General features: G+C 43.7%; 3 protein-coding genes across 3 annotated transcripts; 1 reads left to right on the forward strand and 2 right to left on the reverse strand.

The window, feature by feature from the left end:
- Window positions 1-5,742: 5,742 nt before the first annotated feature.
- Window positions 5,743-6,627, reverse strand: LOC135096332 (uncharacterized). The gene is made up of 2 exons (XM_063997764.1): window positions 6,596-6,627; window positions 5,743-6,088 (listed from the first exon to the last, which is right to left on the reverse strand). Exons 1-2 carry the CDS (start codon window positions 6,625-6,627, stop codon window positions 5,743-5,745), a joined length of 378 nt encoding a protein of 125 aa, XP_063853834.1.
- A 1,163-nt stretch (window positions 6,628-7,790) lies between these two features.
- On the reverse strand, window positions 7,791-17,991 carry LOC135090932 (uncharacterized peptidase C1-like protein F26E4.3). The gene is made up of 10 exons (XM_063988149.1): window positions 17,624-17,991; window positions 12,466-12,671; window positions 11,884-11,947; window positions 11,151-11,337; window positions 10,882-11,048; window positions 10,214-10,342; window positions 9,588-9,672; window positions 9,338-9,422; window positions 8,590-8,744; window positions 7,791-8,230 (listed from the first exon to the last, which is right to left on the reverse strand). Exons 1-10 carry the CDS (start codon window positions 17,974-17,976, stop codon window positions 8,084-8,086), a joined length of 1,578 nt encoding a protein of 525 aa, XP_063844219.1. The 5' UTR covers window positions 17,977-17,991; the 3' UTR covers window positions 7,791-8,083.
- Window positions 17,992-21,241: 3,250 nt separating this feature from the next.
- Window positions 21,242-23,386, forward strand: LOC135096334 (MAP7 domain-containing protein 1-like). The gene is made up of 3 exons (XM_063997775.1): window positions 21,242-21,271; window positions 21,527-21,588; window positions 22,954-23,386. The coding sequence occupies exons 1-3, from the start codon at window positions 21,242-21,244 to the stop codon at window positions 23,384-23,386; spliced, it is 525 nt and encodes a 174-aa protein (XP_063853845.1).
- The last annotated feature ends 345 nt before the right edge of the window (window positions 23,387-23,731 follow it).

The raw sequence follows: 23,731 nt of genomic DNA on the forward strand, positions 1-23,731 counted from the left end.
GATGGACAGATCTGTACTGATGTGGAGTGCTAGAGGTGCATTTAGATACACGGTACAAGTCTTTTGGTGATGATGGTGATAACGGTCATAATAATGATGGTGGATAAGGAGAATTAATAAAAGGAAAGATACTGATACAGAAGGATAGACGTGTTGTATAGTACTGTATAGGTGTATGATCTGTAATCACTACGGATACACAACTAACATATATAGGAATGTGTGGATGGCGCGATGCCAGCCTCTTCGAAGAGTCCCATTATAATTGATGCTTCCACTCGTGCCTCAGTGAATGTCTATGATTTATGTATTCAGGATTATAATCAAAAGTTCTTGTCACTGTCATTGTGCTCTCTGTGCGTCCTACTTCCAAGCTTACCTTTCCTCTATAAAAGAGTTTTCCCTTGAATTCAATTTTCTTCTCATTACAAGTGAGAGAAAATACCAAATATTTTTTTGTGGTAGACTCTTCAGTTTGAGGGTGTTTCTTTTCTCTCTCTCTCTCTCTCTCTCTCTCTCTCTCTCTCTCTCTCTCTCTCTCTCTCTCTCTCTCTCTCTCTCTCTCTCTCTCTCTCTCTCTCTCTCCACACACACACACACACACACACAAACACACACACACACACACACACATGTTACGCACTATTATACCTGTTAATATCTGCTATTGTGCGGAAATGAGATGTAATAATTGCAGGGCGATTGAAAAGTAACCCCACTTTTTAAAATACTTATAATCTATTTATCAACTATAACTTTTACAAGAAATTTTACAAGAAATGGCCATTCAGCCATTAACGACCGACAATAGCAAAATGAACGACAATAGCAAGATGAAATCTGGCCAGTTATCAGTGCTTGGGAGAATGTTGAAAATTTTATTTTCATGTAAGATGGCGCCCCTCCGTATTTTGCTATTGTCGGTCGTGAATGGCTGAATGGCCACTTTCCCGGGAGACAGATGGGTCGTCGTGGTCCGTATGAGTGGCCAGCCAGGAGTCCTGACTTTTTTCTTTGGGGTTGGTTAAAAGAGCAAGTCTACTGTACCAAACCAAAGACTTTGGAAAAAAACTTGAAGGGCGAATACGAGCAGTTACGTCTTCCATTCTATAAGAATTCCTGGTGAAATCAGTTGACGCGATTCCTGGACGGTTCGAGAAGCTGGTAGCGAAATCTGGTGCCCATTCCAAATTTTAAGTAGAACCTCATGCTAAACGCTCTCCTCTCGTATCCATTTCTTGTAAAAGTTATAGTTAATGAATAGATTATAAGTATTTTATAATGGGGACTTACTTTTCAGTCACCCTGTAGAACGTGTTTAACTGGCTGTGGCTGCCATTATAAGTTGACCATGCAGAGACCAGTATGTGCAGCGGCTTTGGCAACACAACTGAGTTAGCAGTTGTTGAAAGCATCACGATCTGAAGTGCTGGCTAAGCATTCAGGTGTGCAGTTCCCTCACACGATAAGGTGACGGAATGGCTGTGTGGAGGGCAGACTCATCCCAGATACGAGGAAAAAAAAGTTCTGTATTAATGTGGTCCCTCGTCCGAAATGCACACACACACACACACACACACACACACACACACACACACACACACACACACACACACACAAACACACACAGAGCATGTGAGTTTTAACTATTCAGAAAGACGTTGATTGTTGTTTGTACGGGGTTCAGCTTGCTTCTTACAGCCCCGATTCCTCCCTAATCTGGCGAGGGAGTGTCCATGCCTACCAATGCTGTAGTGTATCCTTGTTACGTGTGCGTGTGTTCTCAGGGACAGTAGGGTCAGGCGGAGCCCTTGATGTGGACACTTTCCACATCACACAGTGGTAATCAAGTTTATATTTTTAAATGTATTCATTGATTCAATTTTATTCATGTATTTGTTTAGTTTGTTAGTTGTTTGGTTTCTGTGCTGGATGCCAGACATTTACCAGCACTCTGAACTTCTTCAGTGACTCTCTTCTGTGGCTGATGCGATAACGTGCACGTGACAAGCTGTTTACGGTGAAATAAGCTTAATAAGAGGTAATCAAGGGTTTGTTTAACAGTGAGTTTGATCTGGAAACAAGCGGGTATTGGGAAGCTGGAAATGGTAAACAAACTGAAATTATTAGAATTACCAGCTGAATCCAAGAGAATTAATCCCAAGGAGAGTGTTGCCCTGCCCTGCCCTGCCCTGCCCTGCCCTGTGCTGCACAACGGCTTGTATCAGGAGGGATTCTTGCGGCGAGCATGTACAGTGCTGTGGTGGTGAAACAAAATGATGACTGGGATAGACACCTCATATTGTTAGTGCGGTGTTAATAGGACGGAGATTATATAAATTTGTGGATAGGGCTGACACGCGGTAGAGGCATGCATGTTTTGTACAGGGACTGCCACGTGTAGGCCTGACGGCTTCTTGTAGTTTCCCTTACTTTTTAATGTTCTTATGTGACAGTGGACGGAGGCACTGGCGCCAGAGCAATATCGAGCACCAAGAAAATGTTCGGAAAAACTTTAGGAGGAGAGTAAGCAAGAGCAGTCAGCAAGAGTAAGCAAGTGCAGTGCAGGATCTGAATGAGGGAGCAGGAGGAAATGCCAGGAGTGGAGCAACTGATGGATGTTAAGTGCTAATGGTGAGCAGAAGAAAACGGACGGTATCAGTGAGGCATGTTCGAGAGGGAAAGGTTACCAGTAGGAAACATTTGGCTTAGTAGGCGTGATATCTCTCCGGAAACACGTGTTGCGGGGCGGCAGACGAGGTGCCCTGATGAGGATGAGAACGGGAAATACTGGTGGATGTCATGGCATTAAGAGAAGCAACAGCAGCAGTTCACCAGTCTTATGCTGTGGCCGCAACGTTTAGGCTTCTGAGCGAAACATGATGGAAAGAGACACACGATGAGGATTAAGGAAGAGAAACATAATTGAAGGTATAAAACAACTGCACCAACAACAACAACAGCAACATGATGAGCGGAAGAAGAGGAAAACACAACGAAAAAAAAACAATCAAGAAGAAGAAATCAGAAGAAAAAAATAATAAACACACACACACACACACACACACACACACACACACACACACACACACACACACGAGGAGAAGGAGAAGGAGAAGATGGATCAAGAGGAAAAAAAACATTCACGTGGAAGAAGAGGGGTGAAGCGATCGAAAGGAAGAGGAAGGATGTGAGCACTCAAGGTCTTGAGGGACATAAGAGGAGGTGTGTATGTGTGTATAGACTCATGCATCTACTCAAGTACCTTTCCCTGTTTCTCCTCACCTGGGCAGCGCTGCGGGAGGGAACCTGTGGATGCTGACAGACTACAGTATTATGATTCTCGTCGTTGAATCTGCTTTATCTGCCCTTCTGTCCCTTCCTCCTTCCCTCCCTCCCGCCTTCATGATGATTTCTCTCTCTCTCTCTCTCTCTCTCTCTCTCTCTCTCTCTCTCTCTCTCTCTCTCTCTCTCTCTCTCTCTCTCTCTCTCTCTCTCTCTTATTTGAACAGATGTACAATATAGAGAGAAATAGTTGGGGAAGACACATTTACAAAATAAAGTTTACACTATCGTGTGACAAACAATCTCAAAGCTACTGCCGAAACTTATGCATATAGGATGGAGTATTTATAAATAACACATACTATACACTACACATTTTCTTTTTTTATGTAGGAGGGACACCGGCCAAGGGCAATAAAAATCCAATAAAGAAAAAAAACTCAGAGATGCCAGTCCTCGAACAGGGTCCAAAGCGGTAGTCAAAAATTGAAGGATAAGTGTCTTGAAACTTCCCTCTTGAAGGAGTTAAGGTCAATGGAAGGTGGAAATACAGAAGCAGGCAGGGAGTTCCAGAGTTTACCAGAGAAAGGGATGACTGATTGAGAATAGTAGTTAACTCTTGCATTAGAGAGGTGGACAGAATAGGGGTGAGACAAAGAAGAAAGACTTGTGCAGCGAGGCCGCGGGAGAAGGGGAGGCATGCAGTTAGCAAGATCAGAAGAGCAGTTAGCATGAAAATAGCAGTAGAAGATAGCAAGAGGTGCAACATTGCGGCGATGAGAAAGAGGCTGAAGACAATCAGTTAGAGGAGAGGAGTTGATGAGACAAAAATCTTTTGATTCCACCCTGTTTAGAAGAGCGGTATGAGTGGAACCCCCCCTCCCCAAACATGTGAAGCATACTCCATACATGGAAGGATAAGGCCCCTGTACAGAGCTAGCAGCTGGAGGGGCGAGAAAAACTGGCAGAGACGTCTCAGAACATCTAACTTCATAGAAGCTGTTTTAGTTAGAGATGAGATGTGAAGTTTCCAGTCTAGAGGACAGACCGAGGATGTTCAGCTTAGAAGAGGGAGACAGTTGAGTGTCATTGAAGAACAGGTGATAGTTCTCTGGAAGGTTGTGTCGAGTTGATAGATGGAGGAACTGAGTTTTTGAGGCATTGCTTTGCCCCAATCAGAAATTTTAGAGAGATCAGAAGTCAGGCGTTCTGTGGTTTCGCTGTGTGAACTGTTTACTTTCTGAAGGGTTGGACGTCTACGAAAAGACGTGGAAAAGTGCAGGGTGGTATCATCAGCGTAGGAGTGGATAGGACAAGAATTCACTAACGAGTACTTATATTTCTTTACTGTCCAATAAATGACTCTTCGCAGGTGCAAGCAGTAAGGTTGAAAGAAGTATACGAATTTCTTGTCGAGGAGGTCTCTTCTCCGTGCGGCCATGTTGAGAAACAATGAATACGGAGACGGCAGTGAACTCCTCCGTTCAGTACGGACTCCGTTTTTGTGACGTTATTGTTGGACGGTGAAAGGAGACGGAAACCGTAAAAACGGACTAGTGTGAACCGGGTCTAACTCGTGTCACTGTCACGTCTTTCACTGAGTCACCTGTGCACCAACACCTTAAATTTCTGGACACTCCACTCAGCAACACAATGGCCCTCCGAGCACATGTTCGAGACCAGAAATCTATTCCACCACTGCACGTACGTCTGCACGAATTGCCTTTGGTGGTAGGAGGTGTTGGAGCGTGTTACGGCCAGGACCGCGGGCGCCACCATCACCGCTCCGGTTGTCACCTCAGTGCGGCGGCACGGCTAGTGGAACTGCAAGAGGTGAGGGACGCGCTCCTCCTGTGCCTTGTAGAGCACCGCGAGGCCTGCCACGTTTCGGCGATGTGCAGGCTGGTCACCTGCTCCAGCTGGCTGTCCCAAATTATTCGCTCCACTCTTTGCTGGACCTTGTCGAGGAGCCCTAAGTGTGAGGAGACTGCCCCGCCTCAATTAAGGCAGGAGTACTCCAACGAGGAGCGGATCCAGCTCTTGTACAGGAGCTCACGCCCCCTGGGAACGAGAAGCCAGGAGATTCTCCTGAGGGAGGCGAGCTCGGAGATAAGAGCCCTGAAGGCTATTATCGTCCCTTGGAAGGTGAAGCGGAGTCTGTGGGGGATCCTGGAAAACACCATGAGCCACGTCTTGTTAGGGGCAAAGCTGACTTTCCATCTCTGTCCACAGCCTTCTGTGTGGCGTAGTGTGTTGTTGAGCCAGGACGACGCGGGTGTTCCCACCCCGGGGGCGAAGGCTCCCGATGCCGTGCTATCATCCACGTACGCCCTGGCACTCAGGACAAGATTCAGCAGATCGTTAATGTAAATATTCCACAACAGCGACCCCAACACGTTGCCCTGTGGCACATCTGCCCCAGTAACCTGCAGTGATGACACCTGGCCGTTGTGCCGCTCAGCCAGGTAGTCCTTCAGCAGCTCCAGCAAGTCTCCACTCACGCCGATTGCGTGCCACACGGTCAAACGCCCCAGCGATGTTTAGTGCTAGGATGGCTGTGCGTCTTCCCTGGTCCAAGGCGTTGCTCCAGTCGTTGGTCAGCAGGAGGTTGAGGTCCGCCGCTGAGCGTCCCATCCTAAAGCCAAACTGTCTGGGGCTGAGGAGGTGCTGGCTATCGAGTTGGGAGGTGAGGCGCTCAGCTATTATCTCCTCCAGCACTTTGCTACCCACAAACAACAAACAGATGGAGCGGTTATTTTTGGCTTCAGACCTGCTGCCCTTTTTGTGCACTGGGACGAAGTAGCTGTTCTTTCAGAGTCAAGGCCACTTGTTTTGTGCAAGATATTCTCTAATAATCTGAGAAGTGGGCGCGCCAGCTCGCCAGAGCATCTCGGGGCACACGTGGGCTTAATCCGTCAAGCCCCACTGCCTTCGTCTCATTCCGTGTGGAGAGCCTCCATTTGTGCGGCTGCTATCCTGTGCCGATCTTTGTTCTGCCTCGTTGGGTGCCTCTTGTTGTCATGCTACGAACGGTATTTTTTTGTCAGAGGCAGAACGACACCTCGGACCGAACCATGGATGGCCTGAGGGCTTTGATTTATGCTGCTTGTGGGACATTCAACGGATCTGCGCTCGCAGCACCTCCTCAGGGAACTGCTCTACCCGCTGGTCTACGTCACCTTGCATCAGGGCCTCCCAGTTTGTCTGCGCCAGGCAGCGCCGTAGTCCTGCCTAGTCAGAGTCCTCTTATTGCCACAAGATTCGACTGGTGCTCTCGTTCCCGGGGCCTCAAGAGGATTATATTATTCACGTGAGGATGACCTCGTGGTCTGAGCTGCCCATGGAACCGAGTGAGGAGCAGTGCCCTTCGTGAGAGGGTAAGTCAGTCACCACGGCATCGGGGAAGGTGCCAGATCTGTGGGTGGGGAAGGTGACATGGTTTTGTAGGCCGAACACGTCCAGCAGGGTTAAAAAGGACTGCCGTATGCATGCAGATTCACTGCCTATAGGCCGTACGGCGCTGCCGTCCCGGTTTCCTTGACACGTGAATCGCAGAGGCTAACCCCGGGTTAGTCACTCCGGGGTTGAGGCAGCAACAGCGCGGAGAGGTACAGCCAACACCCAGAGTACTAAGTTAAAGTGAAACCAGACTATACTCTTTTTATTCTCGGAAGAAAGTATAGGCGTGGGCTGAGATCCGTTAGCTACTTTGCCACATCACACAATTTCTCTAGAATATATCCGTTCTTTTTACTTTTTATTGAAATTCAAGTATTAAGTATGGATTAATTACCACATCAAACCATGCAGTGCTACGAATGGTTCGGGTTTTAAGATAATAAATAGTCTAGATTTTACATAAATATCACAGCATTTGATAACAGCTTTGCGGCGTTGTCATTTAGGTCGAGCACCCGGGGTGCTTATTGGTAGGGTCAGGTGACTCAGGTCAGAGAGAGGTGGCTCAGCCTCTCAAGGGAGACTCACATGATGGAAGCAACTCCTCAGTTCTCGCGTGTTCTTCACAGACGGGAGAAATAATCTATTTACAACAAGAATAAGTATTTTTAGAAGAGAAGGGCCTATAGCGGTCCTATCATTCATCCTCCAGAGCAATAGCTCGAACAGCCAAAGCCAATCATGTGAGTGAGAAATTCTCTCTCTCTCTCTCTCTCTCTCTCTCTCTCTCTCTCTCTCTCTCTCTCTCTCTCTCTCTCTCTCTCTCTCTCTCTCTCTCTCTCTTCCCCCAAATCTTTACGTGTTACTTCTTTTCTTTCTCTCACCTGTCTTTCCCACCCTGCCCACACCTGCCTGGAGCAAACTAACAGAAGAAATATCCCATTTTCTCTTCACAAAATGCTATACTGGCACAAACAGGCCACTGTAGTTCAGCTTTTTTTCAGCCCATCTAACGAATCAAAAAAATAATCCTACAACACTTGAGTGGAATAAGGTGTGTGAACTCATCGTGCGGCATCCCTCGAAGCTTTGTCATGGAAACACACTGAGGTTGTTCTGTTTTATTGAAACCATAGAGACTCCTTAAATTAAGCCAGTGACGCTGACAAAATTAAAATAAACTTTCATGTTGAAGGAACGAAAAAAAAAATAAATAAATGAAGTTAGGCCGAGAAATATGGGCCGAGAGAAAACGAGAAAACAAATAACTTCTGGTACAGTGTGTCACTCAAATCTACCGATATAAATTGTTACTAGGAATCCACCTATCCTCCCTCCAGGCTCCATGACGATTGTGCCAGCCTGCCGCGCCCTCTTCTCATCACAGAGGTGCTGCGCTTTATGACTTAATGCTGCGCTTGACCATGCGGTCCTTGCGGCCCCTCACAGCCAGCACGAAGCTCTCAATGCCGCATGTGTTTGTGCCGCGTTGGATCCTGAAGAAGCCGTTCTCACCCCAGGTGGTGCCCCAGGAGTTGGCCACCACCTAGCCGAGGCAGCGAAGGAACACGTGGTGGGAGGAAAGAGTAATAACAATTATTATATAAGAACATGAGAAAATAAGGGAAGCTGCAAGAAACCAACAGGCATACACTTGGCAGTCCCTGTGCGAGGCATACCTCCTTATTTCCACCTATCATCATCATCCATAAATTTGTTTCATCTTCTTTGAAAGCTCCGCAATGATTCAGCACTAACAATCTGAATACTGAGTCCATACCGTTCATCTACGTCTCTATTTGTGTTTGCAAATCGTGCATGCCAAGTGAGCTTACCCACATATCTAAATCTAGAACCGTCATTTGGTCGCCACGTGCGGCCAGTGCCCCCAGAGGCAGTACTCACCCAGTACTTGACAGGAGCATACATGGAGGAGTACTCCACGCCCCAGCCCACGATCCTGACGGAGTGCATCGCTGTGATGTCCTGAGCGTCAGTCTGAGGGCAGTTGTACACGCCGCTCTTGTACAGAAACAGGTCACGATGCACCGTCATCAGCGCTGCCGGGGGGAAGTCGACAGGATAGGTATTATTACTATTATTATTATTATTATTATTATTATTATTATTATTATTATTATTATTAATAATATCATTATAATTATTATTATTATTATTATTATTGTTATTATTATTATTGTTATTATTATCATCATCATCATCATCATCATCAGTAATAATAGTAGTAGTAATAGTGAAGTGCTATTTTTTTTTTTCTAATTAACCTTGTGTTTCCGTAATAATGAATGTCGACTGAATGGGGTATGATATACGAGGTGCTTCTAAAGGAGAGACCTGATTTGAAATCGTTTTATCCCTGCAACCACAAACAGTGTATAAATAAAACTCCTCGTATTTAAAAAAGCGGGAACAAAGATTCAAGTAAGAGATTTACCCATGGTCGGTTCAGACTTGCACAGATACAACAATTTCAAATCGGGTACATCTTTTTGTAACGCCCTGTATTTTCATGTTCTCTCCTAGAATGATAATTATCAACATACTGATTTATTGAGTATTTAGATGGTAAAGCAGTTCATTGCTGTATCTATCAAGCACACACACACACACACACACACACACACACACACACCCTGCACGGGGCCCTCGGTCAAGATCTCCCACTGGATGTTCTCCACCTTGCTGGAAATGCGGTAAACTGGCTGAGTCTTGTACTTCTGCGGGAGACACAACAACACGGGGTCAGCAGGAAACACGTGCCCTTGCCTTGCCCACGCGCGGGACACAACATGCCCTTGTTACTTCAGCTTCACGTCAGAGAGGGGTAGTGTATGTGTGTGTGTGTGTGTGTGTGTGTGTGTGTGTGCGCAGATGCGGCTTACCTTACAATGATTAGACTCTCTGCTACAGGAAGGCACGTTCTCGCAGAATCCGCTCGTGTATGGGTAGCACGTCTCCTCCATCACCCTGTGAACACCACGGCAAAGCTTCACATTAACTCGTTCAGGTGACAGCAGCATCACCACCAACAGCAATAGCAAAAACAACTACACGAGAATCGAAGCAAGGAAGCTTAACACTATTCAGGTATTGTGATCAGAAGGAAAATATTTATTTATTTATTTATTTTTTTTTTAACCCATTGTAATCTTAAGTCCTTGGATCTCCTGGTAACTTTCGTGGAAAACTAAACAGTGACCGATGGAGTGTGGTGCGTTACTCGATTTCTTACAATAACCAAATCATTACTACGATGCATCAAGTCCGTACGTGTGTCATTAACTTTACTGTACTGCTCAACAACTTTTTTTTTGTGAATCACCTCCAGATGCTTAGACTTATTATCTTAGATTTACTTTTGTAGTCACTTCTCATAAGCAACCTCTGTAGCCTAGCAAAGACTGAATTAGCCTTATATTCTCTTAATCTGAATATTAACAAAGGACAGTCTTAGCAATGAAAGGGTCAATGGAGCTGACAGCGGTGTATAAAATGACCCAAAACTTACCCTTGCTTCCTTAAGAACCCCCAGGCATTCTCCACGTATCCTCCCTTGCAGTCCACCCTCGGGAATGTGCAGCTCAGGAGTTCTTGCGCCGATAATGTAATAGAAGACTGGCCGGAGAGAATCATTTCCCTGCAACACCAAAGAGAGAGACATTACTTATCCCCGCTGCGCCTCACAGGACCCTATTCTGAAACACCTACGTGCCGCACCTCCACTACTTTTAAGAGGCTCTAACTGAAGTTACACAGGTATTTAAGGGTGTTTTTGTAATTCTAGTGATAAGTTAACAATATTTCTTTATTAACAGGAGAAATACGAGTCTGAAATGAGTTTTCACTATGTAATTGTTCTCTTTGTGTGTGTGTGTGTGTGTGTGTGTGTGTGTGTGTGTGTGTGTGTGTGGATGGATGGGCAGATGTATGGATGGGTGTTCTCGCGGCTATATGTGGTTCATCTCAGTTTCACTCATCCCCAGTCCCCTCCCCCCCATTCACCAACTATTTCCTGGACTGTCAATCTGTTGTTTAGGTTACTCTTATTAACATTACTATTATCATTATTATTATCATTATCATCATCATCATTATTATCATGAAATAGTGGTGGCAGTAGTAGTAGTAGTAGTAGTAGTAGATGCATTATCAGTTTATAAGCGCACACACTTTCACCTGTCCTGCGCGACATCCAGTGAGGAGAAGGCCCAGGAGCAGCCGCACCAGCCTTGGTCCCGCACCCCGCTGATCAGTCCCTCCCACTCCTGCTTGTATCGTGCGTCAAACTCCATAGGGATGCGGTGAAGGTCAGGGCGCAGCAGGTTGGGTTTCATGTTGTACGTCTGGAGCACAGGGGGGAGGCCAGGAATGAGAACCAAGTCCCACTAACTACTAAAGTGAGATTTTGACTCCTAGGTTAGCTTTACTGGTGCAATCGCGCTTACCATTGTCTGAGGGAGGAAGGTGCCGGTCCTCAGTGCCAACCCCTCCCTGAGCTTCCTGCCCCAGAACATAGAATAGTTGGTGGACGTCCAGCCGCGGCGGAGAGAGTTTTGCTGCACGCTGCGTATCAGCACCTCGTCCACCAAGCACTGGTCCTCCTCGCAGGTCAGTTGCCCGTCTTCACACAAGCTGCCGTGGAGTGAGGAGAGACGGAGTTGAGTTGACATGGTGTGTGCATTCTAAACTTTATTTTCGGTTATAGGTCCGGATTTGCTAGTCTGTCAAGGCTACGATGGTGATTCCTAACCGAAGACTTTGGATTTGGCCTTTGGTAACCGTTACCCCGAGTGGATGCCCTTCCAGTCCTTGACCGTGGCCATGATTGGAACCCGTGCGCCTGAAAACCCCTCGGTTCCCATTGTTTTCCTAACTATTCAACTGATTTTGCACAGTGCGTAGGAAATTTTGTAAGAAGGACCCGCCCAACTCGATCTAGACTTGACATTTGGGAAATGACTGAAGACATGAATCAAGGAGGACGAGTCACATGCCTTCAGGCCATGACTACCCAGAGTTGATTTGGCTCCCTGTCCTTGGTAAATCTTATGTCGACTACTCTGAGCACGCCCCCCTCTAGGTGCTTCCCGAACATTCAAAGTATAGTAAATGGAAGGGGAGAAGAAGACATTAAACGAAGGAAAAGGACAGTACGCATATTGAGGCGGCACTTCTTACCACTCATTGCAGTTGAAAGTGTGCTGCCCAGCCGCCAGCACCTTGCCATTGTGGATGCACACAGCTGAGGGAGGAAGACAGGATGTGGATAACGGCAGGGCGTGTGAAGGAGGAGGAGGAGGAGGAAGGATGGTTTGGTGAGCGGGAAGGTGTAGGTGTTCTCAGTGGCCGGCAGGGAGGGGGTGCAGCTTTTTGGGCAAGCGGGAGTATTAGTGACAGGAAATTTGCTACCGGGATTCATAGACTCATGAATGAATTGTCTTTTCACTTTACTGTGAATATTTTTATAGCAATCATTACAACATGTGGGTTTGGTTAATTTGTAGTATGCATATTTTAGAAGTGTCGTATTGAAAGCAACACCCGTATTCGGAAACATTCTCCCTCACCATCAGTGTTTTTAAAGGCCACAGTGATGACTAGCTGGGTTCTCAGGAGTGTCTCTCCTGCCTCATAATGTAGAAATATTACTAATATATTACTAGAACCGTAAAAAAAAAAAAGCTTAAAAACACGTGTAACTTCAACTTGAAAGTACTACTGTGGCTCAGAAGTGTTTCTGATTATGGTTCCAAGGCTTACATCCCTCCTCTCGCCCGGTGAAGTAGGTGTCTGGAATCTGCCCCAGGCACACCTCGCGGAAGTCAGGGCAGCAGTCATCGTGGTTACTGTTTTCCTTATCGTCTTCGTTTTCCTCGAGGCAGAAGTCGTCACAGTAACAGACAGTGTCGCTGATGGGAACGGTACAGTCATCGTCCCGTCCATCACGACAGCATGGCGAAGGAAGCCTGGCAGTGTTGGGGAGACAGCAAGAGTCCGTCATGTTAAGGTGAATACGACGTAAATACATAAGCTGATAAGTGAATACAGTAAATGGATAAGGTAAATTGATACATACATTCTATTCCTTTATTTTTTTTATTAATCGTGTTTTCCATTTCCGGATTTAAACCTACAAGCATTCTGGGTGATGATAATGGTGGTGATACTGGTAGTGGTGTTGGTGGTGATAGTGGTGGTGAGTAATTGAGGTTAACACATGGCTCACTACCCAGATGACACCACCAGCGGAAAGGAGAAAAGGGGGGTGGGAGTGAGGGACAAGAATGGGATGTTTTCAAGACATATGACCGGAAGGCTTTACTCTCGTCTATCTTAAGAAAGAGCCCTATCTCAAGTCCATCCTGCCCTCCCTCCCCTCCCCTCCTCCTTTCTCTCTCGTTTCTCCATCTGGTGTGCCCATCCTCCCCACCTGTTATGAAGAGGCGACCTGACACAATAACGTAAATAAGTGTGTATGTGAGTATCTTATCTGGCGGAGGTTAGAGAGAGAGAGAGAGAGAGAGAGAGAGAGAGAGAGAGAGAGAGAGAGAGAGAGAGAGAGAGAGAGAGAGAGAGAGAGATGCGTAAATAGGCAGAGAGGAAGAGACGGACACAAATTGGATAACCAGTATAATGTGTAAATGGAAACACACACACACACACACACACACACACACACACACACACACACACACACACACACACACAACATCCCTCCAGTTGAGTCAGCAAAACGATCTAAAGATTTATTCTGGATCAATTTATCACTTGAATTGTTGCCAGGGGTCCATACTTTGCACACTTCAGCAGCTCATGACGCTGGCGGCTAGGTCTATCCAAGACTTCGACTCCGAAACCAAGTCTGGCGAATCCACCATGGCTTCCTGGCCTGCTATCCGAGTCCTAACAGAGTCCTCACGAGTGATAATTAATGTTGTGTGTCAATACATCACAAATCACAGAATGTATTTAAGAATTACAGATAGAATGTGTTTCAGAAGTTCTGAAAATACGAAGTAGAACGTATAATGTACGATAGACTGGTATCCAAGTATCGAAAAATAATGAAATCGTGTGAATGTAAGGAAAAATTTTGTTCATGCTGGCTAATACCAGCAGCGTTTTACTGTGTCCATATGTATCTGCGATCTTTTTTTTTTTTCTCGTGCGTTCATTGGTAGATGTCTGGTGATGTGTGTGTGTGTGTGTGTGTGTGTGTGTGTGTGTGTGTAAATTATTAAAGAAGAAACTAGTAGGGAAGGAAGATGAAAAGAAAGACGAAGAGAGAAAGAGATCGATAGATAGATGGAGAGAGAGAGAGAGAGAGAGAGAGAGAGAGAGAGAGAGAGAGAGAGAGAGAGAGAGAGAGAGAGAGGGACTGATGAGTCCAGCGTGCATCGTAGTCGTCCAATTGGGTAAGCTAATATATATATATATATATATATATATATATATATATATATATATATATATATATATATATATATATATATATATATATATATATATATATATATTCCTCCCCTTCTCAGTAATGTATCATATTAAAAGGATTACCATTTAGAAGATTAGAAATTTGTGTACATCATGACACAGTTAGATTGCAACCATCTCCTTCAGGGAAGTGCAGCAACCAAGATTAATAAAATGTTATTGCAGCCTGTATAAGTACTGAATAGTAGGAGGCTGGTGACTGTGCATCACACGCATGTTCTCCTATTCCCCATCTTTGTCCTTTGTCATGCGACCCACCCACACTAGGGAGCACGGGGGGGTGACGCTATCTTCTAGGGGTGGGCAGGACTCAGTAACTTGAGTACTCGCGAATCCCAGTCCTGAGGCTGGCAGATTCGCTGGAATCGGTTCCGTAACCGAGTTCAAGTCCCGCTCTCCTTGCATGGGTAAGCAGATGGAAAGTACGGCTTGGCGGGAAACGGTTCCGAGTCTTGGAGCCGGTTCCGCCTTAACGGTTCCAGAGGAGTACTGATGGCAGATACACATGAGTTACATAATTTAAGTAATGTTTGAAATATTCATGTAATCATTAATATAATTTATGAAGTCTTGCAAAATTTAATGGTATCCACTAATGAACAAAGTAGTGTAATACAATCAAATATGAGTAAGTGTCCCTGTGTGTAGTATTCAAAGTAACTGCGTGAATAATATGAAAATATTTCGTTCATGTTAGTCAATATGAGGCACCAATTTACTGATGCCATGAGTGTAATCTTTTTCTTGTACTTTGATTGGTAGATATCCTATGACGTCATTATATATATATATATATATATATATATATATATATATATATATATATATATATATATATATATATATATATATATATATATATATATATATATATATTAGTGCTCTCCCGGTGACGCGTCATAAGAATTAAGACTGCCAAACAAAAGGAGAGCTTTTGTCCTCATGAGTTAATAAAAAAAAAACTTATCTGCGTATATATGTAAAATATCTTATATGTTGATTATTCTGTAATCCTTCCTGTCTTGAAGTTTAACGTAATATTTTTTCAAGCATCAATGATTTTTCAAATGCAGCGTGTTAAAGGAGCACATATCGATCATATCTTAATTCTCGGTATTAGAGGAGAATTTACCACGCTTAAACCTAGTCAGTTTAACAATGCAATGACATCGAAGTGAACCAGATCAGTCCCAGTGTGGAATTATATAGAGCACACGTTGTCTGATGTTGTCTTGTATGTTTAAGTCTGTAAAGACAAGATGAAATGCAATGGAATTATATAAAAAATAAAACATCTCCGCACTAGACATCCTACTGAATATGCGAGTCGATACAAACCCAAGCATGTTTGTTACTGATTAAATCCTGCGTGAGATAAGAGTAAACATCAACTAAACGGTTCACCCATTCAGTATCCATCCCAGCCTCGGTCTCTCGGGACCGGGAGTCAGTACTCGGTAATCATCCCCGCCAGTATTCTAGATGAGTCCCGGAACCGCTACACCCTGGTAACCGCCAAGCAGCGCGCTGGAGGCTCGGAGACTAGGATATCCACCAGCCGCGCTGTACTGTAGCCGGTTCCGGAACCGCTACACCCTGGTAACCGCCAAACACCTCGCTGGCGGTTCCGAGACTCGGGTATTCACCAGCTGCGTTCTATTGATTCCCCAGCGGAACCGGTTACGAAAACAGTTCTTAAGGGTTCCGCCCGCTCAAGGAACCGGTTACTTGAATACGAAAATTATCGGTTCCTGTCCATCACTAGTGGAAAGCGCGTGGTGAGCATATTATTGGACTCGGCGGACTAGCTGGACTCGGTTCCGTAACCGAATCCGAGAACCCTTGAAAAATTCTTAGAATTTAAAATATAAGTATCTTATGATTTATAAAAAGTAAGAGTCGTACTATAATAGGAAAATTATTACAATGAGATATGTATGATAGATAAATATATATATATATATATATATATATATATATATATATATATATATATATATATATATATATATATATATATATATATATATATATATATATATATATATATATATATATATATATATATATATATATATATATATATATATATAAATATATGTGTGTGTGTGTGTGTGTGTGTGTGTGTGTGTGTGTGTGTGTGTGTGTGTGTGTGTGTGTGTGTGTATCCCTTATTATGACGTCACCAGACATTTATCAATGAACGCGCGAAAAAATGCAGATACATATGGCAACACTAAAACGCTGCCGCTATTGCCCAGCATGAACGAATTTCTTTCCTTACTTGATTTCATTAATCTCCGATGCTTGGACACCACATGGAGATGACTCACAAGACCTAACTTCATAGAAGCTGTTTTAGCTAAAGATGAAATGTGAGGTTTCCAGTTTAGATTATAAGTAAAGGACAGTATAGAAGAGGGGAACGTTGAGTATCACTGAAGAAGAAGGGTTAGTTGTCTGGAAGGTTGTGACGAATCGATAGATGGAGGAATTGAGTTTTTGAGGCATTGAACAATACCAAGTTTGCTCTGCCCCAATCAGAAGTCAGGTGTTCTGTGGCTTCCACGCATGAACTGTTTACTTCTTGAAGGGTTGGACGTGTATGAAAAGACGTGGAAAAGTGCAGGGTAGTATCATCAGTGTAGGAGTGGATTGGTCAAGTAGTTTGGTTTAGAAGATCATTGATGAATAATAGGAAGAGAGTGGATGACAGGACAGAACCCTGAGGAACACCACTGTTAATAGATTTAGGTGAAGAACGTAAAACAATTCTATTATAGATGGTATTCAGAATACCGCTGAAGGTCGCCTTATCCATGTTGCTGACGAAACGCACGCCATTGCGCAAGCGTAAGCGCACACAGACACATACATACACACACACACACACACACACACACACACACACACACACACACACACACACAGCGTCACGTGAATAAGATAGTAAAGCTCTTTTTGCCGGGATGTGTTCGTGACTAGTTTCTGTTTTTTTTGGATGGGTATTCGGTAAAAGAGGAGGTGAGTAATTTGAATTTTTTTTTACTGAACACTTAAAAAGTGTGAATCAAAAGCACGCGTGCATCACCTGAGGCAGACAGGTGGTGCCTCATGCAGTCCCCACGAGGGTGCCTCCCTGACCGGTGCTTCATCATCAAGCCTCAGTAAGTCACAACATCTCAGGCGAGCTACATTTTTATATCAAACATCTGTGGTGGTGGGAGCGCTTTCATACGGGAATCTGAGCTGGGGTTTAGTGCTTTGCATTCCAGGTAATAAAAGAAAACCTGTATCTTTTAATCTGTAGGATGCAGTTTTTTGAAAACTTGCTACAATGATTATATTTGTAAAGAAATTACTTTTAATTGGTATGGTATTCTGGCCTGCCTCGCAGAAAACTCCCCCGTGCCACACCACTCACCTGTTCCTGCAGTAGTCTTTCTTTGGGGGAATGAACGGGTCAGCTCCAACCTCCGCCACCACCACCACCAGAAGGAGAACCGCCATGCCTGCCATCGCCATCCTGTACACCCTGCACCGGGCCACAAGTGAGGCCTCAGGCACGAGCCGCCAGTTTATCAAGCACTCCGCCGGGCGCCGATGATTGGCGCACGCTACACAATGCCTTATATGACCTGCACGGGCGGGACATGAAGTAGATGGCCATTTAGGACATGCCAGGAGGCACCAAGATGCCTCGGGGTCTCTGGCAACGCGAGGTGGAGGAGGAGCTAAATGGTGGGAGGAATTTGGGGAGCGTGTTGTGTCATGCATCCCGGATTTGGCGGTCGCCGTTGACGCTGTCTGAGGCACTGGAGGTTCCCACACGCTAGGGCACTGGTACTTACTAATTTTTTGAAAGAGAGGCACTTTAGTAGCCTACATTCACTTTGAAAGTCACACCCGAAAAAAACCCATAATTTTCCTACATAATGTTACATAATTACAGTAGGACTCATACCTCTCTACCGGAACTTTAATGGTGTGAGGAGTGGAAATGTGCCAATCCCATTTTTATTTATTTATTTTTTTTCATAGAGTACTTGTAATTTGTAACTGCACTCCTTGTTAGACAATCAAGATGTGCGCTGGTCAGTCGGTTTCTTTGCTTCCTTTTCACAATGTTCATTGTCGAAAATGTTGACTCGCATGTGAATGTGCTTACGAAAAATGACATTACTTTTAGCACACATTTCTTCAGAGCTACAAAATCTGCATCAGAAACCATGTTCCAAAAGTGATAGACACCGTTTTTCAGTTTAGCTTGAAGGATGTTGTTTGCTTGAAGTTCAAATATCTCACACTGTACGGCAGCATGATCATGACTGAGATCTTGGATGACTGGGGTTAGAGATGATGCTGGTACATGACATTCGTGATTCAAGCTCTTCTCTCAATTCCACCAATACGGTTTTAAACTCATGAAAACTGAAGTGATGCAAAAGCTGCAGGTCATTTGAGGTGGCTGTTCTGAGTGCCGAGAAATGTGCAAACTGTCTGTCAGGTATGAATAGTTCTGTTATCTTATTTTGTAATGCAATACCTGCACGCAACATACTGCCTGGGTGCTCATCTTTCCCTTGCACTTGCAAGTTCAGGGAATTGAGATGACAAGTAATAACAGAGCTAACCTCATAATCCACTGTGGATTCTCCAAATCTGGCTCATTTCTTCCTTTACTAACAAGAAATTCACGAATCTGAGGAAGGAGACTGAAAAATCGTTCGAGTACTTTGTCTCGAGATAACCATCTCATCTTGTTATGCATCACAAAATCGCCATATTATGTCTCATATTCCTCGAACAGTCTGTGAAACTGGTGGTGATTTAGTGGTCGTGAAACAATGAAATTCACTGCTCTTACAACCATCTGCATCACATCTTGTAGTTCACGGTTCCTACGTTTTGCCACAAGTGCCTCTTGGTGTATTATGCAGTGAAAATCTACGATATTGGGGATGTCTGCACTCTTCTTCATCAGATCAAGGAGTCCCTTTTTTTTCCCCTTCATACTAAGAGCGTCATCGGTGCACACTGATACTAGATTTTCCCACTTCAAGTTGTTCTCACTAAAAAGGGTTTGAAGCTCTGCCAAAATATCCTCTCCTCTTGTTTGTCCTTTCAGTGGTAATAAGCACAACAGTTCTTGAAACGAGTCCTCTTTAGGAAACCGAACCCATACACAAAGCTGAGCTACGTCACAAACATCTATACTTTCATCAACTGCAATACTGAAACAGGGTGAAACTGATAAATCTGTAATTAACTGACCACGAATGTCATCACCAATCTCTTCAATTCTTCTTATTACAGTTGTGTCTGAGAGCTGAAACCCTTTAATTTGCTTGATAATAGCATCTCTGTTACTGAAGTCAGCGTACATTATTTCTGCTGAAGCCATGAAACACTCCTTGATTATCTCTGGATCAGAAAACGCCTTCTTATGTCTTTGCCAGTATCATGCAATTTCCAATGTTGCTTCGGTCAGTCACTCACTAACGGAAGTTATTCTGTGAAGTAGTCTTTCTTGCCCTGTAATCGAAGTAGTAAGCTGCTTAATTTTATTTTTGTCAGGTTACTTCCAGGTGGGTAAAGCTCATTAAAGTTTGCATGAGTGGTTCTGAAATGGCGCTCTAAATTTCCACGCTTAAAACCCTAATACTCCTTCTGACAAATTAAACACAGTGGATTTGTGTCATGAAGCTTAAATAGAAATTATTCTGTCCATTTTTCTTGAAATTATCGGTGTTCATCTCGCATCGCTCGCACTTTCCTTTTCTTACATGCCTGGCTCGCATTTCTGTTGGTAGACTGGCCACTCGTTTCCCCTCCATCTGTACTTTCACTTTCTGCTTCCCGGGGCTGAGATTCGGTTATATTATCAGTGCGTTTTCGCTTAATTATGTAACGATCCATCATGCCGGATCACCACGGCGCACAGAAGCAGAAACGCTACTGTTTTCTGTACACGAACTGTTCCTGTACAGAGGAACAGTAGCATCTGATATTTATTCCAGTGTCTTCCATTGAAATTTAAAATATCTTTCGAGACAAAAGGTTTGCAAGTTTTATATTAACATTTTTGTACAAGAAAAATAAATAAATAAAATAAAATAAAATAAAATAAATAGATAAATAAATAAAAAAAAATTATATATATATATATATATATATATATATATATATATATATATATATATATATATATATATATATATATATATATATATATATATATATATATATATAAAATTTCGAGATTAGGATTTTGGCAGTAATTGATTTATATACTTCCTGGATGGGGAGCCGCCAATCAAACTGTCATGAGCTGCGTGCGGCTCGCGAGCCGCGCAATGAATATTAGAGCGCTAGGGCGTCGTTGTGCAAAGAAAGCATCATCTTATAAGGATTAGAAAAGAAAAAGTATCTGATGCAAATTTTCTTCAGCCACTACATATTATTTCGTTCCCATTACCGAGGCGGCGCGGCCAGGGAGTGAGAGCCGCTGCACATATGTAATACATATGCTGTATACTATTTGACGTCTGGTCCAACCACTAAGGCAGGTCATTCTCTGACTGCCTCGCTGGGACTTCACCTGTCGCAGACAGTCCGCGGAGATTACAGTTATTTATTTATTTATTTATTTATTTATTTATTGTTTTTTCTCTCCTATGATAAGAAAAAGATATATATATATATATATATATATATATATATATATATATATATATATATATATATATATATATATATATATATATATATATATATATATATATATATATATATATATATATATATATATATATATATATATATATATATATATATATATATATATATATATATATATATATATATATATATATATATATATATATATATATATATATATATATATATATATATATAAGAAATAAATAAGCCCACTGAAGCATCCAGTCCCCAAAGAGTGTTGTGAAAAGAATTATCCAAATAGTATCGAGAAACACATGAAGGACGAGCGGGAGAGGTAGCTTCCAACCAGGTTGGCAGCATGAGAGGAAGTGACCTATACATGTACACAGTCAGTCTGGCCGTGTGACTTCACTCGGTTACCCACGGGAAAGTGACAACGCTTGGAGGAAACATTGTGGTGTTTGCAAAAAAAAAAAAAAAAAAAAAAAAAAAAAAAAATGCAAGTATCATTAAAAAAACATATATTACACTAACTTGCCTTTTTAGAGCATCACAATGTATATATACTACAACACCATTTAATTTTGAGGTAGGAAGCATCTGACACAAGGTGTGTCTTGGTATAAGTGTGGCATCAGCACAGGCGGGAGAACCTCTGGAAATGACAACGCCCAAACGCTCAATTCAAAATGGTCAGATCATAGGGTACGAACGCCTGATGTACGATTAAGAGTGGCCACTCGCTGCCATTAACTTACCATAAGAATTTCCTCACCCAGAGACTCTCCTTCCCCGATTAATTTACCATTTCCTTTTGTTCAGTCAGTTTGAATCTCACATAGTTTACAGCAGAAGAGTTGCTCTTGGCAAAGAAATGATCAATGTTCATCTAGCCCCCAGTAAACTTTTTAGAATTAAAATGTTTTATTCAAGTAAAGACCGCGTGGGGAGCGGGTGTGGGTGCGTCTGTATGTGTGTCTGTGTGTTGCACCCTCCCCCTTTCTTTCCTTGTACCCCCTCCCCCTAGCAGTAGTTCGGGAAGGTGGTTGGAGCGCTTTCCCAGGCAGTCACTACTCAACACTTGGAAGAAGCAGACATACAGAGACGTGATCTCTAATATTTGAAGGAGACTAAGGTAGGATACTAATTAGCCGGGTTGGTTGCCTTAAGGGGGATAAGTGAGTCACTACTGGCCGTGCGCCCCAGTCTATTTATATAGGAGTCTCCATAGTAGCCTGCCAGTAAAGGTAGTTGTGAATTACACACTATACCCAGGGAAGTGACTCCTCCCCTGTGTGAGAATACAGGTTGAGGTGGTGCAATGAGCGGTGACTGACACTCCTGTGTGTTTTTGGGCACTCTTTTTGCTGTAGTTTCTGGTGTCTCTTGTCTGTGACCCTGTTTGTCTTAAATGCTACTGCAGGCTGATGCGATTCAGCCGCAGAGGACCTAAGTAATTAGTCACGTAGTAAACTTTACTCCCTCCTCTGGTCTTGACAAGGCCTGTCGCCCAGGAGGCAGTAAACGATACTACTCGGCTGGAGACTATAACACTCTGTTGGGCAGTGGGATGACTGTCACAGTGGGCAGAAGCCCATCGGGGTATTATACCTCGACCATAAACGAGTTATTTGTATGTTAACTTTTTCCTAGATGTGGTTGTCGATTCTTCTGCAGCTGTGGGTGTTAAGTGTTTTTGGAGTATTTCTCTTGACTGTGGCTCGGTAAAACAGACTGGCGACCTCAACTTGTGTGACCGATCGTTGTGAAAAGAGTGCAGGAGTCACAAGGGACTCTGTACACCTGTATTTGAGCCCTGCACAGTCCACGTAGGAGGTGGCTCAGGGAGGCTAGTCCAGGTGTGGCTGCTTGGTGAAGGGGCAGGGATTTATGGTCGTAACAGAAAGTGGCGAGCTCGCTAGGATAGCTTTGAGCTTCGTCGCCACGCGGGGGAGACAGTTTGTGGTTTGTCGTTTGTTTCATTGTCTTGTGCTTGCCCACATTTAGTGTAAACCATGGAGGGTAGAGCAGGTAGCAGGGGTGACTTGCGATCCGAGTCCCCTGCCTCAGCTGGGAGCGGCAGTGTAAATCTGGCCCAGTTCGGCGTGAGGACACCAAGTCCCACACACACAGCGTCCACGGACGTGTTAGCCCTGCCTGTAGCATTGCTGGCTTCTTCCAGACGGAAGGCATGTCTGAGGAGATGCGATTTAAGTTAAAGATGAGAAGAATGGAGCTTGAGGCCGAGAGGGAGAGAGAATTAAGAAGGCTCCAGTTGGAAGCTGAAGCTGAGGAAAGGAGATTGAAGACTGAGGAGGCTAGAGAAGTCAGGAGGCTTGAAGCCGAGGAGAAGGAGAAGGCAAGGATGTATAAAAAGGAAATGAAGTTCCTTGAAAATGAAAGAGAAAAGGAAGAAGTTGAGAAGAAAAGGATGTTTGAGTTGGAGAAGACTCGGACTGAAGTCATTTCACCTCATGCTCAAGGAGAGGAGGAGTTAAAGTAGAAAGCCAGATGGTGAGGAATTTGAAGTTGATCCCTGAGTTTGATGAAAAGAAGGTGACATTGTTGTTTAGGAGATTTGAGGAGAAAGCCTCAGAATTTGATTGGCCTCAGGAGAGATGGGTTGGCCTTGTTGCCAATATGTTGAAGGGCAAGGCCTAGGAAGATTATGACAGAATGTCAGTTGAGGACCTGGAGGATTATGAGGAGTTTAAGGCAGATATCCTAAGAGTTTACGAGCTGCGGCTGGAGGTGTACAGGCTACAGTTCCATGAAGGAAACAAAAGGCCAAGTGACTCTTACTTTGAGTGTGCTCGCTATCTTGAGGAGACATTTGGAAAGTTTTTTC

This window comes from Scylla paramamosain, chromosome 3 (genome assembly GCF_035594125.1).
Source record: "Scylla paramamosain isolate STU-SP2022 chromosome 3, ASM3559412v1, whole genome shotgun sequence".
Lineage (NCBI taxonomy): Eukaryota > Metazoa > Arthropoda > Malacostraca > Decapoda > Portunidae > Scylla > Scylla paramamosain.

What these genes read in the sequence shown, in the direction of transcription:
- LOC135096332 (XM_063997764.1), bottom strand. Translation starts at nt 6,627, where the DNA reads ATGGGCAGCTCAGACCACGAGGTCATCCTCAC. An exon ending in GACCACGAGGTCATCCTCAC is followed by an intron (nt 6,089 to 6,595) that starts GTGAATAATATA and finishes CTGAAAGAACAG; the next exon opens with CTACTTCGTCCCAGTGCACA.
- LOC135090932 (XM_063988149.1), bottom strand. Translation starts at nt 17,976, where the DNA reads ATGCATGACACAACACGCTCCCCAAATTCCTCCCACCATTTAGCTCCT. An exon ending in CACCGGGCGAGAGGAGGGAT is followed by an intron (nt 11,948 to 12,465) that starts GTAAGCCTTGGA and finishes TTCCTCCCTCAG; the next exon opens with CTGTGTGCATCCACAATGGC. An exon ending in GAGAGTCTAATCATTGTAAG is followed by an intron (nt 9,423 to 9,587) that starts GTAAGCCGCATC and finishes TGTCTCCCGCAG; the next exon opens with AAGTACAAGACTCAGCCAGT.
- LOC135096334 (XM_063997775.1), top strand. Translation starts at nt 21,242, where the DNA reads ATGAGAGGAAGTGACCTATACATGTACACA. An exon ending in GTGACCTATACATGTACACA is followed by an intron (nt 21,272 to 21,526) that starts GTCAGTCTGGCC and finishes GCATCAGCACAG; the next exon opens with GCGGGAGAACCTCTGGAAAT. An exon ending in CAAAATGGTCAGATCATAGG is followed by an intron (nt 21,589 to 22,953) that starts GTACGAACGCCT and finishes CCCCTGCCTCAG; the next exon opens with CTGGGAGCGGCAGTGTAAAT.